The sequence below is a fragment of the Anopheles bellator genome, chromosome 2, assembly GCF_943735745.2.
Source record: "Anopheles bellator chromosome 2, idAnoBellAS_SP24_06.2, whole genome shotgun sequence".
Lineage (NCBI taxonomy): Eukaryota > Metazoa > Arthropoda > Insecta > Diptera > Culicidae > Anopheles > Anopheles bellator.
The window spans coordinates 65,359,029-65,382,351 of NC_071286.1; the positions used below are offsets into that span (position 1 = coordinate 65,359,029).

Sequence of the window (23,323 nt, forward strand, 5' to 3'; positions counted from 1 at the left end):
TCGGGGTTTCGTCAAACTTTCTTCTCCCACTTTGCCAGCCTGCGCTGCTCTGGGCTCCTGGCCACCGCAAGTTCGTCGTCACCGAGCACTTCTTCTTCTTCTGAACCAACCGTAGTCGTCGTCGTCGTTGCGACGTCGCGATAGCCGCCGTCAGTAATTTTCGGCACCGTTGGGAAGTTCCCCGCACCCGCAACGCGAACAGCACGCACACGGTATCCCAACACGGCACGGGAAGGTTATGGAGTGGAACTGCAAAAATTTTCCACACGTTCTGCCATATTTCTCGTTCGCAATCCTTCACCAGAACTGTCAGTTGGCGGAGCGTTGTCGTCCTGCTCACGCACTATACTTTGTTTCAGCTCGCTCAACTCAACGAAGCGCTGGGCTTTTGCTTTGACGAAAACCCGCTGCCTAGTGGTTGCGAACGTTCGTTGACTTCCTTAATTTCCTTAATTTCCTTAATTTCAAATTGACAGCTGTCAAAAAAATGGGCCGAATTCAGCGTTTATTCAGCAAAACCAGCTGTGATGCCGCTGACAGCGTCGGATTTGACAGCTCCAGTTGAACGCAGAACGCAGTAAACAAAGCATTGGTTTTGTCGTATTTTTGTTGCCTTGGTTTCCCACTTTCCCAAAGCAGGAGCAATTAATTTACCGGTTACGTGTATTTTACGGGCGGAGACGTCATTGATCAGTGTAAGCGAACGAACGGCGAGCGCTGGGGCTGAAACAACTTCCAAATAAGGAATACTAGCTGTCCTGCGTTCTTTATGATTCTTTGTGTATCTTCCGCACATGTTCGTTTCGGACCACTCGGACTGGGGCTCCTCGGGTGTCGTGTGGTCGCGTCGTAACGCAACAGATTGTCTAGTTTAACTAATGAAGGTAGTGTCTTGCGTAAGTAAATGGAAAATCGAAAATATTTCAATCAGGAGGGCAAGGAGGCGAAAAATTTCTACCACCTGTCGGATGATGGTGGTGAAACGCACCGTAAGTGTCGCCACCGTTACTGCGTCGCAGCGAGTGCTGCGCTGGAAACGATGCGCTATTTATTTCCCATTCTGTTGATTGTGTTCTTACTACCATGTCACAGGAGGCCCTCCAAAAAGGCCACCGGTAGGTGTGCGGCAGCGATCGATTCAGCCGTATCTCTCGCACCAACAGTCGAAAGCGTCCAGCAAGTCTGGACCCCGGGTGAGAAGTGCTTCGACGGGACGGGATAAGAAGTCGGAGCTTCAGGCTCGGTACTGGGCTTTTCTCTTCGGCAACCTGGATCGCTCGGTAGGCCCGGCTATTAGATAGTGTAGACCAGGGGTGGTTCATAGCTAACTTCCCGTTTTCCACAGATCAATGAGATATATAAGACAGTGGAAGGCTACGAGAATCTCTCGTCGTGCAAGGAGACAATATTGGTGCTGGAGAACTATATTAGAGATTTCAAAGCACTGGCCGAGTGGTTCAAGGTATCGTGGGATTATGAAGCTACGCCCTCACCACAGAGACCACTCTCACTTGCGTGGGAAGTGCGCAAGAGTAACCCTGTACCACGTACGTACCTGGGATGCGATCCGCAATCTACTGAATTTTTCTAATAATATTCGCCATTTGCAGGTGTCCGCAAACCTATTTCCAGCCCGGGAGTGTCCGGTAAATCTAGTCCCAGTTTTTCCGGTAAAAATAGTCCCTGCTCGGTGGCCGAAGATCCGGCCCGAAATTGCTCACCGAAGAAAGCACACTCCTCTACTGAGAGTCTCAACAAGAAAGCTCAGAATCCGACGAAACCTGGGCCACCCAGTGATCCCAGCGGGGCCGTCTTCAACTGTGTACCGTTAGAATCGTACGTGCTGAAGCTTGATCAGTACACGCAAACGAATCTGGAAGATGAGAATCTTACGTTGGTGGAGTATTTGGAGAAATACGCCAAACAGGATGATACCGGCACAGTGGCCGTCCCACTCCCCGGTGACGTCTTACTGGAGCCGAAAATTGAAGAGAGGCAAAACCCCCAGGACGAGGCCTTGGTCGCAAATGTACTGAAGGTGGACGAGAAGAAAGTGCCCCAGGATCAAACAAAGCTTCACGATCCAGCGAAAGGCGATCAATCGTTGGCGCGTAAATTGTGTCCAACGAAGTGTGCTCCTGTCTCGATCGGTCCAACGAAAGCTGCGTCCGTTGCGCCTCGCTTGGGTCTGGTCACCGTGAAGTCGGTAGCTTCGCCGGCAAAGGCACCGACAGTGGGTGGTGTAAAGACGCGCCCGGGAACTGGCCCTTCCGGAGTGGTACGCAAATCGGCCACCTCTTCTGCTGTGTCGCATTCGAACATGAAACAGGCGGTTAATCTCCCGAGTAAAAGCGCGACCACTCCGTCCCTTGTTGCATCTTCATCGGCGAGAAACCGAAATGGTTTAAAACAAGCGTATCTGCCAAAGCACGGATCACTTGGCGGTACGTTGGCAGACCGGTCGCGATTAGCTGTTCGATCGAAAACAATGATCGAGGTTTCGACGGTGGGTCGACCGAAGTTTATGCCTAACATTGAAGATTCGAGGAGACGTTCCACCACAAAGCTGTCCTTACTGGGTAACCGCTCGAAGGAAGACGTACACAGTTCCAGTTCGACACTGAAAGCTGGATCATCCGAGCGGTTGGGATCGCGCAGTTCTATTACCAACATCGGCGCAGAGCGGAAACCACCGCCGGTGCCCGCTTCTGCAGGCACCGGAGGACGGCGTTCGGAACCGAAAACTATGCCATCGTCCGACGTGGCCAGCAACGATGGATGGTACACGGTGAAAACTAAGCGTCGATCGAGCTTACTTTGGGCAACGCGCTTCAACCAACCATCGGGTTACGCAAGTCTACCGACTTTGGCTCTACTCGATGAAAACGGTACGAAAATGGACGAACGGCAAAACGAAGCGGCCAAGAAGTCGTCAAGCGCCGCGTCTGCAAACGCGAGTGAAAGCGCACGCGGCCCAAAAGCGCAGCAAAGTGCGGTGGAGAAATCATCGACAGTAGCACAATCGAAACCAAACGGACCATCGCAACCACACGTTACGTCAGGAGCCACGAAAATGGTTAAATCATCGATAGCTGCTGGCCAGCCGGTGTTGCCACTTCGGCCGAACAATTCGAACGTGAAAAGTCGGCAACAAGTGCCAGCCACGGTTAACCGAGTGTCGGTGTCACGGCAAAAGTCTGATCTGACGGGGTTGAAACTGAAAACGTTGCACAAGGAGTTCTTGCGTAGCGAAAAGCTTAAATCCAAGGGGACGGACAAACTGGAGCCATCGGTTGCGGTTGCGCTGTCGCAGAGTGCCACCGTTGGGCGGAACGCGTCAGACGGTCCAACGGAACCGGAAGCGGACCAAGTAGTGCAGTTCAACAAAGTGGACATGAACATTCAAACGAATCTGGTCACGGCTACCATCGAGAGTTTGTATGCAACGTGCCTGCAGGAAACGAGTGAGCTACCCGGTGGCAAACGAAGGTTGCCGGCATTGAGCAACGGCGAAGCATTGAGCCACAGCACCAGCGACGAGCACGAAGAAGAGCAGGAACGTGATGACATGGAGAGTGATGAAGATCAGCGTAAACTGCTCGAGGAGCAGGAAAGCTTGGAGGCTCAGATCCGCGAGCTGGAGAATACGGGTAAGTGGTAGCGAGTAAAAATCGAGTTACGGCGTTTTTAACACTACGCTCAATATGGACCTTTTTTCAGAAATCGATTTTGATACTGAAACGGATGAAACGGATTGCGAGGCAATTATCGACTTTGAGGACACCGACGGTACGGCGGAGAGTGGAACGGATCGACCGTCGGGTATCGAGGGTAGTACCGTGAACGGGGCTGTTGCCACGGATGAAGACATTACGCTCGAAATGCGCTATGAAGCGGTGCTGGCCGAGATGAGCTGGGTTGAACGGGCACGTACATTGGACACCCTGAAGGCCATCGTTGCGCGGCATCCGGGTCGGGCGCAGCAGCTGCACGCCAAACTATCTAGCCCTTCGCGGCGTCGATCGTTGCATGAGACGTTGAAAAAGTATCAAGCCAAACAGGCGCGTGCCTTGGAGAAGCGACAGGCGCTGCAGAAGGAGAAAGCACTGAAGATCCAACAGTTGCTCGCACGCGTTGAGGATGTCAAAGCGGCCAAACAGTGTCTTATCGAAACGAAGCGTCTTCGGATGGAGGAACGGTTGCAACGGGCTGCTGAAAATCGGTCGCAGTATCTGAAGGATAAAATCAAGAAGGCGCACGATGAGGAGGAAAAGCTGAAGGAGATTGCGTTCATCAAGAACTTGGAGGCGCAGAACAAGCGGCTAGACTTCATGGAGTCGTGGAAGGAACAGGAAGTTCGACTTCAGGACCTCGAGACGGAGCGTCAGAAGCGAGCGGAAGAGAAGGCCGCCAAAGAGGCGGCCGTTGAACGGCGTCGACAAGAAATCGAACAGGAGCGCCAGAAGAAGCTGCAGCAGATGAGCGAGAATAGACGCGAGCGTGAAAAGCGGGTCGGAAAGATGCAGGAACAGAAAGAACGCCAGCGGCAAGCGTTAGCCCGTGAGAAGGCACGCGACCGCGAGGAAAGACTACAGGCCCTGCAAGCGCAGAAGCTTGCTACGACCGAGGAACTGCAGAGGAAGATCATCCAGAAACAACAGGAATCGGCACGACGGCATGAGGAAAATATTGAGCAAATCCGTCAGCGGGCAGTTGAGTTGGCGACCATACCAAGCCGAAGTGCTGATGAGCTGCGGAACGAAGACCACGATGAGGATACTTCGAGCGTCAGCGAGAGGGATGGTTCCATCGCCGGTGCTCCTTGTAGTGCAGATGGGAAGCGTAAAGTCAACCGGAAAAGGATAAAAAAGTTGCGCCAAAAGCTGACGAGCGCTGCCGAGGAGTATCTGGCCGAGCTGAACCCGCTGGCACCATCGATTCGAAAGCAGAGTCAAGTGCCGAGGCTACTCGGAACCGTCGCGAAGGGAGGCTCCGGCACGCTCGGTGTAGAGAGACCGATCGGTCAGCTGCTGCGCTTGATCGCGAAGGCAGAAGTGGCTGATTTTCAGTCGCTCTGGTTGCTCGACGGTTTGGGAACGATCGCGACAGTGATCGAAAGTGGCCTTAGTCCTGGGACGGACGTTTCCAGAAAGTAAGTGGAATTCATTACATACTAATGCAAATAGTAATGTTAAAATACCAGCTTTATTGTAGAGTGTTTGGAGCCGAATATATGCTCATAAATTCAATTTTCCATCTCTCGTTCCAGGGCTGTAGTTCTTTCGGTGCAGCTTTATCGGAATGCTTGCACGCTATGTCCGCAAATTGCACGTCACGCCGTGTTGGGAAGTTCTATATTAATTCTACTGGATGCCCTACAGACGGCAATGAAGGTACATTTACTGATCTTTACACCTTTTGTTCACTGAAATTTTGTTGATTGAATTCGTTTGTTTTGTTTTGTAAATCTTACGAAACTGATGAGAAATTCCACAACGGGTTCGCCCAACATATTCTCGGGTGTGGATTAGAACTGTGGGAATGTTTTAGCTTTGTTTACACAACCTAGCGTGATTGTTTACTTTAAAGTAATGGTCTTGCTCGACCGATACGGATACTGTAGCAACTCTTTCTAGTGGCGCGCGAATGTATGAATTGCGAACTAAAGCGGTTCGGTGGGAAACAATAGTGTTGAACATGTTTGGTGGTGTATACAAATCGTTTAAATGACATAAATCGTCAATTATTATTGAACGCTGGTCGACAAGATACTTAATGTTAATGGAACGTGGAATGTATCGTTGATATTTTGGTTGCAAACGCTTTAGTTTTAGTCATGGCAGGTGAATAACGTTTGCAACATTTTTGACAACTTTTCCACATAAGTACTTAATGCGTTTGATGAAGCTGCAAAGGTGGCTTAGTGCAGCTAGTTTGTTGATAAAGAATAGTAGTAAAAGTTGTTCGACTGAGGAAACATTGCAGAAATTAAGGAATGTCATTTATGTATTGTACAGTAGGATTATTGTCTATCGTTTATTTTGAAAGTATCCTTTTTGATGGAAGTTCAAAGAGCAAGTTCATGGCCTACGCTGTTCGCTAGGGGATGAAGTAATCGTCCCTTTTACTTATCATATAGTGTGACAGTGCCTTTGAAAAAGTTATGTCTCCAAAATGTGATTTGGAACGCAACGAAAATTTGATGACAATTTTTCCATTTTTACGTTTTCGTTTCGCAACCCCCCTCGAACCGTTTCGGTGGCAGACACCGGAAGAAAAGAATGCCCTGTTCCCGGTGGAATTATCGACGGAGCTGATACTCGCGTGCACGGTGGCCCTTTTGCCGACTAGTCCCCCGCCGAAGCAGACGACACACCCAAAGGTTGCGGAACGCCTTCCGGATCTTCTGAGGTAAGTGGGGATGTGGGAAAGCTTTGGTTGTGTTGGTGCACACCTTTGCGGCACCACCACCGCACCGGATCTCACAAACACATAGGCAAGAACATAATCTCCCCCTCAGTAAGTTGTGCGATGGTGTGTGAGCGAGCGCCAGGCTCTTATATATACATTCTTGTTCTACAGAACTATTTACTTCCGAACCGCAGGACTGAGTCGATGGTTACTAGATGAAAAGTCTAGCACCGTCATCCGTTAGTGCGATGGCGTTCGTGCCTTTAAAATAGATATTGCGTGTGGCTCTGAAGAGTTGATTTCATTGTGAATGGGTCACTAGACACACCTGTTCCGCCCGCCGTGTACTGCTGTTCGTGATGAATCGATGCGTTGCAGGCGCTCCATTTTCAAAAATCAACCATTTTGGCAGCAAGAGGATAATTTCCAAAAGGGTCCAAAAAAGCTTCAGAAAACTTATTCCAACGAATATGAAATTTGCATGTGCAAATTTGTATCACGGTATTTCAGATAAGCATTATGATAGGCTGACAGAGATTATTTTTGTTTCACTATATAAACGTACATATTGTTTTCCAGTTGATAGTTGAGGAATATTTCAATACAGTATGTGCGGTCCATCTAAACCTTATAACGTTCAACAGCTGCTTTTGACAACCTGTTTATCTTTGGACTGGAGAGAAAAAAAATCACTTTCGAGCGATCGAAAATAGATTATTTTCGTTCAATTGGAATTCATTCAGCAGTTCGGAGCAGAAACTGAATGCTACTGCTTAACCGGTAGCGGTACCGTTGCATCCGAGAACCATATGGGATGCATTTCCTCGGGAAGAGAGTTGATTGATGCGTCGTCGTTTGAGGAAGGAAACAACTAGGTGCTTCGATCGCTTCTGGGTGGATGGGTGGTCGTTGTAAGCCGATCGCGATCCCCGCTGAGATAGTGTAAAGGGGTCTTGAGAAGTTGAAAATTGACAGACAGACAGACAGACGTGCAGACGTGGTTCCGGTGCAGACCACACACGGCGTGTCGGCGACAGAAAGTGCATTTTTCCAAAGGCCCTTCGACCGGTTTAAACCCATTCGGGTTGAACAACGACCCGAACTAGTTTGCTTGCAGTAGGGCCTCATTCAATCATACTTTTTCTATGTAAATACAATGTTGCCTACATTTTCGTCACTTTCTTAATTTGGATTAGTGTTGACGGGCGCGAACGATAAAAAAATCGAACACTTCAAAACACACATTCGACCCATCGATTGAGTGCATCGGTGCACTTCCAATCAATTTCGACCAATCAGTTACGGTTACTTTACGGGCCCAGCTGACAGTTTTACGAGATGCGCTGGCCAGAAAGAAAACTGCCCTTTCATCACGTTCAATTTATGCGGCTTGTGAAATGAGGCTGATGATGACGATGATGATGCTGCTGCTGCTGCTGATGCATGCGCCCGGTGTTTGCGCGGTCCCGGGCCGTGGCCGCGATAAAGGACGCGAAGAAAGGTGTAGGCCCCTGGACTGCCACCGCACCGCCATTAAACCGTGAAGCGTTGAAAACATGTGTTAACATACTACACATACACACCGGGCCCTGGGAGTCGGACCTCTCACGGTGGTATGGTAAAATTCGCTTTTTTCCCTGTCGATTTTCTTCCCATTTTTCCTTCCGCCAAAATGCATAAAATACGAGAAACGCCGCACGTCAAGTGGGGAACGCTTGGATGGCGCTTTTGCTGCAGCCAACCGGGTGTGCGGTGAAACTAATGGACCCTCTCATCGGCAGTCTGGTTAAAAGTACATTTTTAATGCTTCTCAACAATGCGCGGAAAGTGGGGATGATTTGTGAAATGTGCATCATGTGCATATGTCGTCGAGTGGCGGCACCGACCGTTGTTGTTTTGGTTTGTGTGCGGAACACTGGGGATGCCGATGACGGCTGATGGCTGTGGCGGGCCGAACAGAGCTCATGTTCCGGCTGTGGCGAGGCGGCTCCGGTGCAATCTTTTATTGACGGAAAAATACATTAACAATGTATGGCCGACCGAGGGACCACCGAAGACGGGATTGTTCTTCTTAAAGACACGGAAAGCCCTTCGATTGGGGGCCGGCAAAATGGGCATCCCCCCACGGCGTCATGCGCAGCATCGATCTGGGCTTATTGGAATATTAATGTCACACCCCCGGTGGGTCGAGGGATGACGAGGAACAAAAAACAAACGGCAGCACCGATTCCATTCGCTTCAGCTCACGTGAGCCCATCCATGAGGAGGCCACTTTTACCCGGCAACATGTTAATTATATCGTAGTTAAATTATAATCGAGAAGACAGAAAAAAACCTAACGATAATCAACTACCGCGCCGAGGCTCGCGGTAGCATCCTTAATCCACCGACTGTCGTCCCCTTTCGGTGTGTCATCAGGGCGCGAGCGCGGCTCTGGTATGATGTAGTGTGAATCCCTCGCACAATAAACTACCGAACTTGCTACGGAACTGGGCCGGGCCGGAGGAAACTGGAAAACAGGGTGGAAAGTACGAGGCCTGGCGCGGTTTAAAGCGTAGCCCGGCCGCGTTTCCCTTCGACGCGCTGCTCATCCCGTATCTATTGTTTGCATATGTCACGTTACTGCATCGTTCACCCAGTGCTCGGTGAGTTCGGGTTTTGCATATGTTGCACTTTACGGGTCCGGAAAGTTTTATCTACCCCGTTCCGTACCGTAGCCGTTCCGCGCAAGAAAGGGGTTCGTTCCGGGTGCCGGAACCCGAGCCTTCGCGGGCCCGGGCCCGGGGGCAGGTTTTAGGGGTGTGTTGGCACTATCAACTAATGACAAGTAATGTCTGTATCGGGTTGAGTTGATAATTTCTTGCCGCCCGTGATTTAGATTCCCATGTTCGGTCAAAAAGGGCTCGGAACGGGGGAAAACAACTTCTCGGCCGTCCTGTGGGTTGCGAATGATTCGATTGATGTGTCTATTTCGTCCCCGCTGGAGAGGCGTGAGGTAAACCCATAATTTGCGTACCGGCAAGCGGCGCGCATCTCGAAGACCCTCTGCTGAGCGTTAGATTTTTCCCAAAATGGTATCCGTTTTTATTAAGCCATACGATGATGGTGAAATTATGACATTCATTGTAGTTTTATTCGAATTTAGAGAATTCACGAGCAGACAGACTGTGTGTGACCGTGAATCGATTTTATGCTTAGAGGGGACTGTTCTTGTCTGGGGGACATCGCTCGGACTGTGTTGTCTAGTCCACGGACTAAGAGCCTGTCAACTTTCACTGGACGTTTGATCAATTTTGCCTGGTAGACGTAGAATTTATTTAATCCAACCCTCTAAGAATCCGGGAAAGTAACATAAAATCACCAAAAAGCTGGATTGTATTGGGTGCCGTGTCCCCAGATCCACGTGACAATACGTGCGCGTAATCGACCAAAGTGATCGATGCATAATGTACCCGCCCGAATTACATCCCAGTTTGATGGCTAGAGCGCGAACAACAACCACCCATTGTTACTTCAAAGCGGGCCTCGACTAAGTCAATAATCCCAATTTCGAAACCGTGGGCTTACACGGCCCCGTTTGGGAGATGCAATTAGTTTATTACTTGCACCCTCGACTCACTCGATAATACCTTCCAACCTCCGTATCGCTAGTCAGCCGTGTTGTTGACTATTGATCATGCCACTGGCTATCCTGCTGTTATAATTGCTTGCCAGGTCCGTCCACCTGAGGACGTACACAATAGAAAACAAACTGCCGGTGCCAGGGCCACAGATTGCCAAAATTCTGGAGCTCCTCCTGTTCTCGAGCTCGCGTCTCGAGGCGCGTGTGCTGACGCTCTCCTTCCGGTTCCAGCCTACCGAGGGTGCTCCGGAGTCCACCCGCGGGGGGCTTGGACTCCCCACGGCGCACGGGAACTGATTTTATTTACGCCCGTTGCTAAAAGCGCAAACGAAAGCGCTGCCGCCGCCGCATCGATAAACACGCGGGAGGGAGTCCATTTCATTGGGTCCATTTACGAGATTAAGTCCTCCGACGTTTTGGGCCAATCGGGAGAAATCAACTTATGGTTCATAAATAAAGTGTACAACACTATATTATTACATTATTGTTCTTTTTTTTTTTGGTTGGGTTTTGCTTTCGTTCGACCCCCTATCGGTGGGTGGCCGCACGGCTGATTCCGGGGTGTGTATGTTGTTGTAGTTGTTGTTTTGTTTAAATCGGACCACAGGCTCACTTCAAACGCGGAACCACCCGCTGGGTTTCGGCCAGCATGCTGTTCGTCTCTCGTTGATCATGCTGCGATACATGGCGCCTAAGCGGGTTCGGTGTGGTGCTGTCAGCTTCCGAGAGTTACCCTTCGCCAAAACAGGAACGGAACCCGAGCTCTGGATGCAACAGCACACGCTACTCCAACCGATACGGCCCCCTGGAGAGATGGGCAATCTTTTATTCTCCCATTAGGAAACGATAATCACCTTGGCTGCAGAGCGAGAGGTCCCTGTCCCGGGTCCCGGCGAGGGCCCGCCCGGTGTGCTTGGGCCTCATGTGGTTTAACGATATAATCAAGATTTGGGCAGTGAGATGTTGTGGTTCGCGACTGCTCCTGCTGACGATGATGATGATGATCGTCGTTGATGTCTTTATTGAAATTTGACACCTCTGAAAGGCACGGTCCCGGTGTGCCACAAATGGCGTACACGGATGAGTGGACCTAAAACCCGAATGGCAACGCTCTTTTCTCGGGCAGATAGTTTATGAATTAGTGGCACACGCGACCAACGAGTGTACACAGGTGCGCGACGTGGCGAGAATTGAATGTAAATCGTTGGTGAAATTAGTCTATTAGATATTACGGAGACGTGTGTTTCTCGAGCAGTGAGGGAAGCTAGAAAAGGGCGCTACGGTGTTTATGGTGGGCTGCGAAGGCTTGTGACAGAGAATTCTCATCCGGTGGCGGTCAGGATAGGTACGGAGCACACCAAACTAATGTAAAACCAAACTTAAATGTAAACCAAACCAAACAAATGTAAAACCAAAGTAAAGGCAAACTTTTGAAACAAACGTAATTAAACAGCTAAGAATCAAAATTTACTCAACACTTTTGCTGCTCCAACATCGAAGTACAAAATGTTTCGGGATAATTGTCATGATCATACATTTTCAATCAATAGATAGATCGATATCTAAACTTGTTTTCCGGATTTGACCCTGGAAGATCAACCACACGGGTCACGAAACCGTTGTCGGCGTTCATATCTTGTTGTAATTGCGTATTACGCAATGCAAAGAATGCCCTTTGCTTGTATGTTCTTCATTACGGACCTGTCCCTTCCGGTCGATGGCTCTAACTCTTCTTTCGAGAAAGTAGGTTTGGTTTGGTTGTCGAAAAAGGCTCTCCAGTCCGATGCTTTGGCGTACACGCGTACCGTTTGTGGGAGCTGACAGAAAAGCAAATTTAATATTCACCGGCCTGATCCGCAGAAACAACGTCGCAATGGACCACGGAGGGCTGTGCCGGTGCAAGTGCCGGCGCTGGTCCTCGGTTCGGGTGTTTGCTTTTAGTTAGCGAATCTCGCCCGATCGAGAGGAGAGATGATTCATTCGATATCATTTCAACGACGCGCACCCACACACACCGCGCCCGCCCACATGCCCGGCGTCCCCACCCTGTTGGGGTGGGCACGTGAACATCATTAGCATTCTAGCATGGCACCCGCAAATCCTGCCCGGGACGTAGGACGAGTGGTGGTGCCAGATATGCGATGAGTTCTTACGTCCACGGGCTCCTCGGTAGCTGTGTGCGGTGTTTGCTCGGGAAACCGTCTCAGTCTCCGAACGGAACCGCGGCCTCGCTCCGCGCCGCCCCCTGGTCCCCTGGGGGTTTGCAGTGCCCCGATGCCCCGATGGGAAACCGAGTGGTTTCGGTTACGGTTGTTTCGGTCGGGACGGCGGATAGCCGCGGGAACGGTCCGGGGTTTACCGGAGCGAAAAACTGAACATCAGTTCAAATATTTGGCTTTATCTGGGCCCGCTAATTGAAATTTCACAATTTTCAACCCCGGCCGCGCCACCGGCGCTTTCGGTAGCCGGTCCCCGCGGCCAGACGCCACCTCTCGCCTCCGGGCTGGCTGCGGTTCGACGGCACGTGGAAGAGCTACAGCGGCCCGTGACGCGCCGCACAAGTCGGAAAAGTTTGGCACCGCCTCAAAGTATCAAATCTCAACGTGTTAGGATTGGGAAAATCGGTGTATTTTTGTGAAGTTTAGTAGTTCAGATCGATCGCGGCCCAGGACAGGAGTAAGCCATAGTTTTGCCAGTCGAATGCGAAATTGGTCTGGGCGTATATGTTACGAAGGAAGCTCAGCTATTTTCTAATCAATTTACGATTTTGCATTTCTCACTCGATTTGGTGGCCCTTGTGCGGGCCCTGGGTCCAGTTCCGCATTACTAGCTTCGGTCTGTAGCTTGAATCGAAAGCGCCCGGAAAGGCGTCGCGTGCGCATCTTTCGCTGCGTACGCGGTGCGTTGCTCGCCGAGGGTTAAGCGCCGGCTCACGCTCTGCAGTCCGACCTTATGTTTATCCACTTGAGTGGCCGCCCGCAGTCTGCTTCGGCCGGGCCTTGGCCTACGTTTTCCGGTTTGTCGCATCCATTGTGTGTCTCCTCTCGGAAGGGCTGCAAAGCTGCGAACTGTGGGCGTTTGGTTTTCCCAAAATCGCCCAATATTTCAAGCCTATAAATGCTATATCTTAATATGATCACAATACGATCAACAGTTTGCAAGACAGTCGATCCATATTTTAAATTTATCTGCGTTTTTACGGAGATGTTCGAGCCCATTAATCTGCCGTTTTCCGGGAATCGTGTTTCCTTTTTAAAAGTGGAAGAGCGTTTGGCTACCGCTGAGAGTTGAATACATCGATACACGTTTTAGTCATAAAATTGTTGTGTTCAACAAGGATATGAACTCTCTAAACATGGTTCATGATCATCTAGTAAAATATTGACACCGAGTGGTACGGTTCGTCCCACTGTGTGCGGGTTGAATTGACACACCAGGCACGGCGCCACACCGGGTGCCCGAACGGAGCGTTTCCTTCGCTCCGAGACTCCCGTGTTGCTGGGGGAAAGTCCCTGAACGGCAACGTCCCTGACCAGACCCGACGGGCTGCCCGATCGGGACACAATGGATTGGCACTCGAAAATCACTCGGCGGTAAAATAGCACATGGTATAATTGTAAATCAATACCCAAACGGCCACCGATGTTGGCGACTGTCGTCCTTGTGCGTGCGATGCGATGTGCTGTGGAGGGTGTCGCTGTGTGGCCATGCACACGCAACCCCGCCAAGTTGGCTTTGTTGTTTTATTCAACGCGAGGGGGAGTGCTCCGAGGCTGGAGTTGGTCATTGTTGCCGAACTGAGATGTGTCCGTCTTCTATTCCCCTAGCAGCCCCCGGACCCTTAGCGATCCCGTTTCGGCCACAAATCCGTTCCCTTCGAATGATTTGCTTGCTGTGAGGGCTCACGCACTGACCACTTCGGAACTGTGACGAAGAACGGAGGACAACAGCACAGTCCACGGTCGATCGGCGGTCGGGATTGATGTGGAAGGTGGGGCGCTATCGTCAGCAATTAACAGGATGTGCATACATCCTTCACGATGCTTCTAATCGTTGCGAAATGACCAAGCAGCAGAACGATGCTCATCAAGGGCAAGCTTCCTTATTCCTCAATCGAACTTCCTAACGATTACGACCATGATATTAGTTGATGTGATTGTATGAAACAAATCTTTTAAGATTCGATCGCCAACGTACTTTTCAATTTGAAGAAGTCAATTTTCAATTTTTAAGAAAGATTTTCTTTTAGAAAACGGGACGATTTTTCCGGGACGGTTTATATCTTTTAAAAATTAATAAGCAACAAGTGAACATTTCGGTTGGCTAGTGATCGCCAGATGTTCCACATTACTACCAACATCCGAACTTAGTCTTAGCATAGGCGGAACCAACCGCACAACGTTTCTTCTGATTAAAAACTCAATTTTATTATTCAAACCCCCTGTAGAAGGGTAACACACTCTTCTGCGGCGTACCGTCCACTGCAATGGTTTCGGCGCTTCGAACGGTGGGCCCAGCTCGAGTAACGGACCCGCTGCTCATGTTGCTATAATGAAACGAAACAGTAATCTCTCGCGGATAGATAAACTCGACAGGCTCCATTAAGAGAAAAAAAACGAAAAACACAAATCGAATATATAATTTAAATCCACGCTCGGTTTGTTTACATTATCGCCAGTCAGCAGGGTCTAAGGTTGTGGCGGGCCGGCCGCCGCCAGCACATGGTTTCTCATCGGGATGCATTAATATTCATAATAATTAAATCCATCTCCCAAATCCCTCGCAGCAGCCGCTCTTTCGCCCCAAACCCTTTCAGGGCGTTCTGTTTTTTTTTGTGGTGGGATTGCGCAAATAAAAATGGCACCAAATGGAAAGAAAACATCATCGACAACACTATGTCAAACTAGGTTCTGATCGTCTGATCGCACAAAAAAGGGCCGGCAAATAAATACCAGCGGCCACGGTGGAACTAAATCCGGTACGAAGTAACCAACCGGCGTTAGTTTGTATTCAAATTACTAAGCCGATTATGAAAGTGGACGATAATTGAAATGGAGCGTTATTTAAACGCCAGCGGCTTGTTGTAACCGGGTTGCGTTAGTTTGCGTTCGGGATGAACGTAATCGACGAATTCTAAATGAAACATTACCACACTCCCATGTACGCCATGAGATAAGCTTTAGAGGAAGAGCAGACCAATAGAACAATCCATTATATTGTGCTTCATTTAGTTGAGTCTACGAATATGCTTTCGCTTTGACCAGAAGGTTTAAATTTTGTTGAGAAATCGCAAATTTGTTTAAAATATGTGGCCATCAGCCAATTGTATGGGACTGTAATTGACGAGTAAAAGTGAGTAAATTACCTCTTCTGTCTATAGTCTCATCAAACGCATCTGAAAAGAGCATCCTTTTGCCCGGATCCTTTTGCGTATTGCCCGGATACGTTCTTGTTGCTTTTAGAAACACCCAGCCGCATGGGTCTCCCCATGCTCTAGACTGTCCACCGCGAAAGGTTTCATTTTGGGCAGCTTAACATCGAAGGCTAATGCCGCTGGTCCTCTTTTGCATACAAATTATGGGTTTGTTTTAAATCCCTACCAAAATAAACACTGACCGACCGACGGACGGAGGACCGCGCCGAGCTGTGACCGTTCTAATGTTTACCCACGGTCATTGCGCAAGCGACTGAGGGGGTTTCGGCACGAGATTCGGTGGCGAATGTTTGCGAAATTGTGTGTAACCCTTTTTTTCTGTTGGGCCCAACAGGTCCTCGTTTTTGTGAGGGACGATCAGACGAAAGGGCAGAGAATAAATAAGGCGACCGTTTCTTGTTTTGTGGCAGAAAAAAGATTTTCGGGCTGTGACGATGGCTAGCAACGCCACCGCCTCGGGCGTAATTGTGCCCGTGAATAAATAGTACGCTCCGGAGAGAGATAAAAGAAGGGTTTTTGGGTAGAGGAAGTAAACATATTTTTTTTCGCAATCAGAAGACACCATTTGCAAATGAGCCTCGAGGGCACAGATTCGTCGGCACGAAAGAGTCTGAAAATTAGTTAATGACTAGATGCTGAATGGGAGTGCTGAGCAGATCCTTTTTGGGAACGACGGAACGTTGGACCAATTCATCGAACCACGGACACGTCTGTTGCTGATCTCAAGTGGCCCAGCCAGGATAAGAAGGGGTCTGCGGCACAGCTAAAGGACTGTCTGACCGGAGGAGCCCCTTTTCATTCGCGATGTCAACTCCGGCAACCGGGCTCGGGGCGGTGCGTAAATAGAGCTGTTTTTGTTTACCTATGTCATATGTTAATTCTTCACAACTGATTATGCTGTTTGCAGTCCTCTTGTTACACTTGATTGCAGCTGACAGGCTACCCACGAGCCGGTGGGCCCGAATCTCGGCCCGGCCACCGTGAGCGGAAAGTGCGTGAATTCGTGTCAGGTCTGGCGGCGGCGATAGGGGACTGCACATGCTGATATTTTCCGCCGGATTCCGCTCTCTGTTTGCACTTTTCTGCGCATTAGCTCGGCGCTGTCAAGTGTCAACTGTCAACTGTGTTCCGCTGCTAGGTGCCGCCGCCGCGCAACCCCTTCACGGTCCGTATCGGTGGCGACCGGCCAAGCGACCCTCTGGCAAGAAGTAGAAAAAATGGTCCACACCCCTATTAACTGCTCGTTGGCGCGTTGATTCGGTGTCAGCGGTTGAGATTCTAAAGCGTAACTGGATTTTTTTGGTGGCGCTCTCCGTCCTTCGATTTCTCCACAAGTCGCTGGATGGAAAAGTGGAAAACCTTTTCAAAACAGAACCAGGGGTTCACGTGAGGCGCGATTAGTAAGAGCAATCCGTCTCTACTGGCGTTCCAGTTGCGTACGGCGCTAGGGCAGTGGTTTCATTGCCGAGGCGTAAGTCTTAATGCCCCCGGAGGGCCAAGTGGAATAATGTAGCTCAACGGCCGGCTGGGGTTCAAATTTAATCCCTCTTACCCTTTCGGAGGGCCGTTAATGCTTTTTGACATCAAAACTGCAATTTTGAAATTGAAATATAATTAATTAAGTCGCGTTTGATGTGATTATTGGCGATGGTTTCTCTTGCTTTAGGGGGGATGTTTCTTGCGCGCTTAAATTTAAATATTTCAATATTTAAATGCTTTGCATTACTTTGTGTTTCCTTTGTGTTTGCAGCTACATCGTGAGCACGGGACTTATCGAGACGCTAGTGAAGCCAATCAGCAGCGTGCATGAATCGATCGAAAATCAGACCAGCCTCGTGCTATCGCTGCTCGCATCGCTGGGGCTGCTCACCAAGTTGGTGGAAATTTGTCCCAAAGGTACGATCGCATTAACTCACACGGTCTTCGAGTTCGTGCGTACGTTCATGCCTCAGGCAACCATATCATTTACGACTCCTTTCTGTTCGGTTCCCTTCTTCACAGGTCCCGATGTTACGAAACTGCTGCAAACGGCCCAAACCACCGAGCTGTTCGGGACGGTGTCGTTACTGTACGCGGCGATCGTGCCTATCGGTAAGATGATCGTTAGCAGGACAAATAAGGATCAAATCGGGCGGAAAAAAACCACCGACATCGAAAGAACAGAAGCCAGCGAACGTGAGAATGGCTTAATTTGAGCAATTTACTAATCTCCTTTGAAACACCGTGCCGACGTGCATCCTGGGCGCGCCTGGTTCGGATGGACGATAATCTTGCTCGCCGTTTGTTGACCATACATCATGCGATTGCTAATCATTTACGCCGACATGGGCTTTTTCGTCATGCCGGCCGGGTCCGGCGTTGTGTCTGGTACCGGAAATGGCTTCATTTAATTAACAGATAAAGCCCAGCGTCACGAAGTTAGCGGCCGCGACGACGGCCGTTGGGCCGCTTTACTTCACCACGGATTTTTATCCCGTTCTTTCCGGGAAAAGATTGACCGGCGCAGGAAATGGTTGGGCAACAATCAAGCTGGCCGAGCAGAGCTTTCCCATACGCAACGCGGCCTTCGAGTGCCGAGTAACCGCGCTGGTGGCGGCACCGTCGCCGTCACAAAGTGTCTCCGTTGGACTCATTCCGATGTACCCCTTCGGTGGGCGCTTCTTTCGTTTTGCAGGTGAAAGCATTCCACCGAGGACGACTTCCCTGGCGGCGGCCACTTTTAATCTTCTGGTGACCTTTGCCAACCTGGACATCGAAGCGTTCCAGGTAAGTGGGTCCAGCAGCTGTGCAGCAGCGGGTTAGCAGTGGGTCTGCTGGTCTGGTTTCGTTTCGGTTTCGGTTTAGTTTTATGGCGTGATTTTACTGTTTCCGCTTACTTTCATTGTACCGGTGGTGCCCATTCATGATACGGTTTCTCAGCGTCCGTTTGATGAATGAAATTCTCTCTCAACGTGCTGGCCCCGAGGTCCATTAGCACGTGACTTTGGAAGGGTTACGATTCGTATCCGTCTTCGGCGTCTAATATTGCCTTTTCGCGTGCAGTACTTGTCGTAAAGCCGGGTTTATGGGACCGCTCCGTAAGCTTAAGTGAAATAGATAGCAATCAGTTCAGCTGCGACTTGTTGAATTATCTGTAAGAAAAAAAAATGACAGCAACAGTAGGATGCTAAAAGGATTCTGTTGGGTGGAGTTTAAGAATAAACCTAGATTAGGAATTAGAATGACCCACAGGAGGCTAGAGAATCTTAGAAAGCTTCCGTTTATAGCAGCACTTAGTTAGCGACAAGAGCGACCCATTTGCTATCGATCGTTTACGGCTCGACTGTCGTCTGGTGCAGGAGAGCTGAACCACTCGTCTCGACTCGAGTTTAATTAGCGCGCCCTTTGCGTTGAGTTTGAAAATATTTACCGAACCGCGTTGGAGTAACTTCTGATTGAATTTCGGCTTTCGGCCTCACGTAGCCTCGCCAGCACTCGAGAAGTGCTTCTGTTTTCCCGTGATTTCCAGGGCGGAACGTAAATAAACTTTCATCCCTTTCGTGCCACTGTTTACCGACCAACAACCTGTCGACGACCGTCGACGTTCTTTTCCGGAGTTGACACCACGGAAAGAGCTTTGGTGGCTGAAATCAATCCACGGACTTCAGAAAATCTACGACCGATCCATGGCGCATTAGTGAAATGGAAGGTTTGAGCCTAATTCGGACGCACCATTTCGAATCGTGGGGGAGTTGTTGACGTTTTCGCAGTAGCTAACTTTAAAATTTGGTTGGGGATCAATTTTCAAACCATTTTTCCTGCCCGGCTGCCTTTAACGTGCCAATCTTTCCTCTCAACAGGCAGTATTAACGCAACAAACGGTATCGCTCAAGTTCCTCGACGTCATCAGTATCCTATTGCAGTACTGTGTCCCGAAGGCGGACGTGAAAAGTGAAACACAGACTGTGATAATCGACCTAACGGCCACGTTGGGTTTCTTCTGTGCCAATAATAAAGAAAACCAGGTAAGTCAACGCTGCTTTCGACTGCCCGTGACCGGGGGGCGATGTAGTCCTATAGTAACCGCACCTGGGCCTGGGCCACGGGGGTCCATTACATTTCGGCGGAATGTGTGGCTCCACTTATCTCTTAACAATGCGTCCCGCTGGCGCCATTTTGAATACTGAACCTGCGGACTATCGTGGGTTAGGCGGGCGGTTTTTCATCCTCTTCTTCTTGTAGGCCGCTCGGTCAACGAGCCTACCGACCCGTGGCATTGGCAATCATACTTTTACGACGGATTCGGGTGTTCTTTTTCTTCCCTCCCTTTTAATTTGGGCCCGACATTGGCCCTGGTGCCGGCGGTGCTGTTGGTGGCCGAAACCTAGCGCAGCCGAAAGAAACAATGGCACCGAAAAAGTTTTAACCGGCTCGGTCCGCGGCCAGGTGGGAGTGATGGCCGTCCGGCCGACCCTGCGGACCTCCGAGAAGAACGGGTTCCTGGGATAGAGTTCTTGCCATGGCTTTCCATTAGCCTTTTAGGTGCCGCAATAATTTTCCCGATCTAAATTACTTTTATGACTTGTGGATTCCGCCCGGTCGGGCGCGCTTGCCTGGCTGCACTCAGCGTGCGCCTAATCTAACTTTTACATATCTATATGTGTGTATAGTTTATGTTTTCCGCCATCCATGAAGTTCCGCTGGTCGGCTTCCCGTTGGCTCTCTGTTTCGTTGTTCTCACCATGGGCACGCTCTCTCTCTCTCTCTCTCGCTCTGTCTTGCCGTTGGCATTGGGCAGCCATTTTCTTCTCCTGCGGCCTTCTAAGCCTTCTCCAAAGTCGCCGAAAAGAAGGTGCACGCCGCCAAAAGATCGCGCACAGGGAGCTGCCTCCCCTCACGGGCACTCCGGTGTGCCGCTAAGCCGAGCCTGTCTTACATCTTTCCGATCACCACCCGGCTGAAGTCGAAGACCGCCATTGTCCTCTGGTTGGCGGCGGCGTATCTTGCCGCCGCGATCGGCGTAGAAGTTAAGACTCACGATGGCTGGCGGGCGGATCGGGATCGGGCCGTGTTGTGTATATCGCCATAACAAAACGTATTATTATCTGCTGTTCCCTTTTTTGCTTGCTCCGTTCCATAGCCGTCGGCCCTGTCAGCCGCGGTCGGTGCTGTCTGCGTCTGCGGCTTTGGCAGGCTCCTTTGGCGCTCGCCTCACCGTATCACCAGAGTCTGCCTACCAAATTGGCCAATTCCGCGTTGGATCACAGTGTGGGCACTCCGTTAGAGCGTTAGAGTGCCGATATACTATGTTTTTGATGATCGATCAAGATGGGCGGCGCACCGCTGCTCGTGGGTGAGTTCTAGCGAAGGACGCTAATTGCCCTTTGATGTCCTCATAACCACCGAGATCTGGCGGTAGCCCGCTAGAGCGCCGGACTGAATGTTAGAATGGAACACTTTAGCAGACTGCGAATGCACGGTTGCCAGGTACCGTATTATCTGGACTAGGTCCTGCTCTCAAGTTCCAGCAACTCCGATAGTCCGTGCGTTAGAACTTTTGTTACTCTTTCCGACCGACGTATGCGTTGAGTGGAAAAGACCTACACAATAATTAGAGGAAATCGGCCCACAACCGGAGGTCGTGTTGGGGTGATGCTCGATCTGCTCCGCGCCATTATGATCGCCAGAATACACGATGGATACGGGCGTTTGGACTAGCAGCGCCAGTGCAACTAACGATCGCCATGTCAGATGTCAGTTTGCTTTGCGCTTCGTCATCGTCCCGATTCTGGCCGTCTGATAAGTCTAACCACACTCAGCCCGGCCAGCGAACGATGAAAATATTTTGGTTTCCTTTGCGCGGCGGTGCATCTCTCGGGCACTGTAATTTGTCGGGACTGCCGACCATTAAACCGTGGGTACGGTTCCATGACTAGGCACGAATGGATGGTACCGGGGCATGTGTTAGCGGGTTGACGATGGGATGCCATTTTGCAATCCTAAAGAAGCTTAGATTATGCACAGATCACAGGCGAAGGTGTTAGTATATAAAGGGTAGTTCCGTTAGTAGATTTTAAATTCGCTACTCCAATGTGGAATTGGGTCTCTTGTTTCTATTCCTTGCAGGATCTGCTCACATCGGATCAGTACACGTGCGTGCTCAAGAGTCTTGCCAAGCTGCCCAAACAGTTCGACGTCATAACGTACCCGACGTTGGTTTCGGTATTACACGACAATCCGAGCGCAAGCACCGTGGTCGGCAGGGATTTTAACGTTGAGGTAAGTGTCGGCAGGCTACAGGACCGTGTTTCCCGGGACGCGGGTTAGACGCGGGTTTCGGTTTATCGCGCAAAATTAAAATTTTAATCTCCACCCGGCCCCATCAAAACTCGTGAGTATTCGCGAGCTTTCCGTTTTTATCTGATCGCGCGCTAGTTAATTACCCAAAAAGTGTTTTGCCCATTGCCCCGTGAAGGGACGGCAAATTGGAGACTCATTTTGGGGCCGTTTTGTTGCTTTGGGCTTGAGGTCTGCCTTTCGCTAATGACACGCGGTCGGTCGACAAACGCTTTGCATTAAAGCATTATTTAACTCCTTTTCTCACTCTCTGTTTTATGTGTTTTTTTCCATGTACCGGGTTTGGCGAAACATCGTTTGCGATGGTGGTTGGTGCATTTCGCGACCGGTGCGCCTGTCTGTGGCGGCACGTCGTCCATCTTCGGGTGTAGCTGTTGGAGGAGTATAAACGCTCCGATATGGCAAAGAAGAATCGAATCGTGTGCCTACTGCTGTAGTCGATCCGCCCGGAGAAGCCCAGAACCGTCTGGGCCAAAAGTGTAAAGGGGTTCCCTCCGTCCGGGTACGCTTTTGCACATCGCATCGCGGCGGATGTGCTATCATCTTGACGCACGCATGGGAGGAAGATTGTTTTGGGACATAAAATCGTGGGCTCGTAATTTGGTCGTAGCGCTAAAGAAGAAAAGTTGCCGACTGGGACGGGACCGGTCGCCGCCAGACGCTCTCGAAGAACCGATGGCTAACGGACGCGGTCACGGCGAGCAGCTATAAAGGTGAGCTGTGAGCTTCATCCCAGGAGCGTTAAAATGAACGTCCGAGTTCTGGGACATCCAAAACCGACGGCTCTGTCCTGCCCGTACGCATCATTTGTGATCGTTAAAGCAACGTCTCTATATCTGCAAAAGCAATCAGTACCGTAGGTTAGTCTCGCGAGTTTTACGACACGAACGCAAACGAAAGGTGGAAAATTACCGAAACAAAATCCGAATTTGAACAATCTGTAAGTAAAAACAAGGAAATTAAATCCCAGTGTCTTGTAAGACAAGACGATCGTTTGGCTTGCATCGAAACGATACCCCAAAGTAGCATGCATGAACTCATCCGTGACTTTCGATGCATATGATGCGCGTTGGTGTTGCGAGACATATCGCACAAAACTTAACTTCTACTACTAACGCGGCGCATTACCGTTCAGCGCATCAGCACCTTTTGCTAGGCCGCTAACGATAGCTGGCCATATACGAGTCGAGTCGGAATTCGAATACATAAATACACTGTGATTAATCTTTAGCATGTAGTCAACCAAGGTAGTAAAGTAAAGCCCTCCACTAACTGATTCAAATAAGGCAAACTTGGTAGCGTACGGCGAGGCAACTAAAACTATCTGATTCACACTAGGTAGTGGTCCTGTGTACTCAATCAGTCCAACAGTAATCTCTAAATTACGCTTTTTTTTATTTAAAGCTCTTTTTATCGCCCATCTGGTTATAGTTTACTTGTAAAGATCTTACTCCTCATCGCGCAAACACTCAAAGATAAAAATTGCCAATGTTCGTTCTATTTTGCAGCGCAGTGATCCC

The 23,323-nt window shown here is 49.9% G+C and overlaps 1 protein-coding gene across 1 annotated transcript; it reads left to right on the forward strand.

Annotated features, from left to right (window-relative positions):
* Positions 1 to 904: 904 nt before the first annotated feature.
* Positions 905 to 23,110, forward strand: LOC131208940 (S phase cyclin A-associated protein in the endoplasmic reticulum). The gene is made up of 13 exons (XM_058201885.1): positions 905 to 989; positions 1,093 to 1,280; positions 1,346 to 1,547; positions 1,611 to 3,650; positions 3,721 to 5,152; positions 5,270 to 5,393; positions 6,266 to 6,411; positions 17,218 to 17,363; positions 17,469 to 17,558; positions 18,142 to 18,233; positions 19,307 to 19,471; positions 21,573 to 21,725; positions 22,175 to 23,110. The coding sequence occupies exons 1-13, from the start codon at positions 905 to 907 to the stop codon at positions 22,238 to 22,240; spliced, it is 4,929 nt and encodes a 1,642-aa protein (XP_058057868.1). The 3' UTR covers positions 22,241 to 23,110.
* Positions 23,111 to 23,323: the final 213 nt, after the last annotated feature.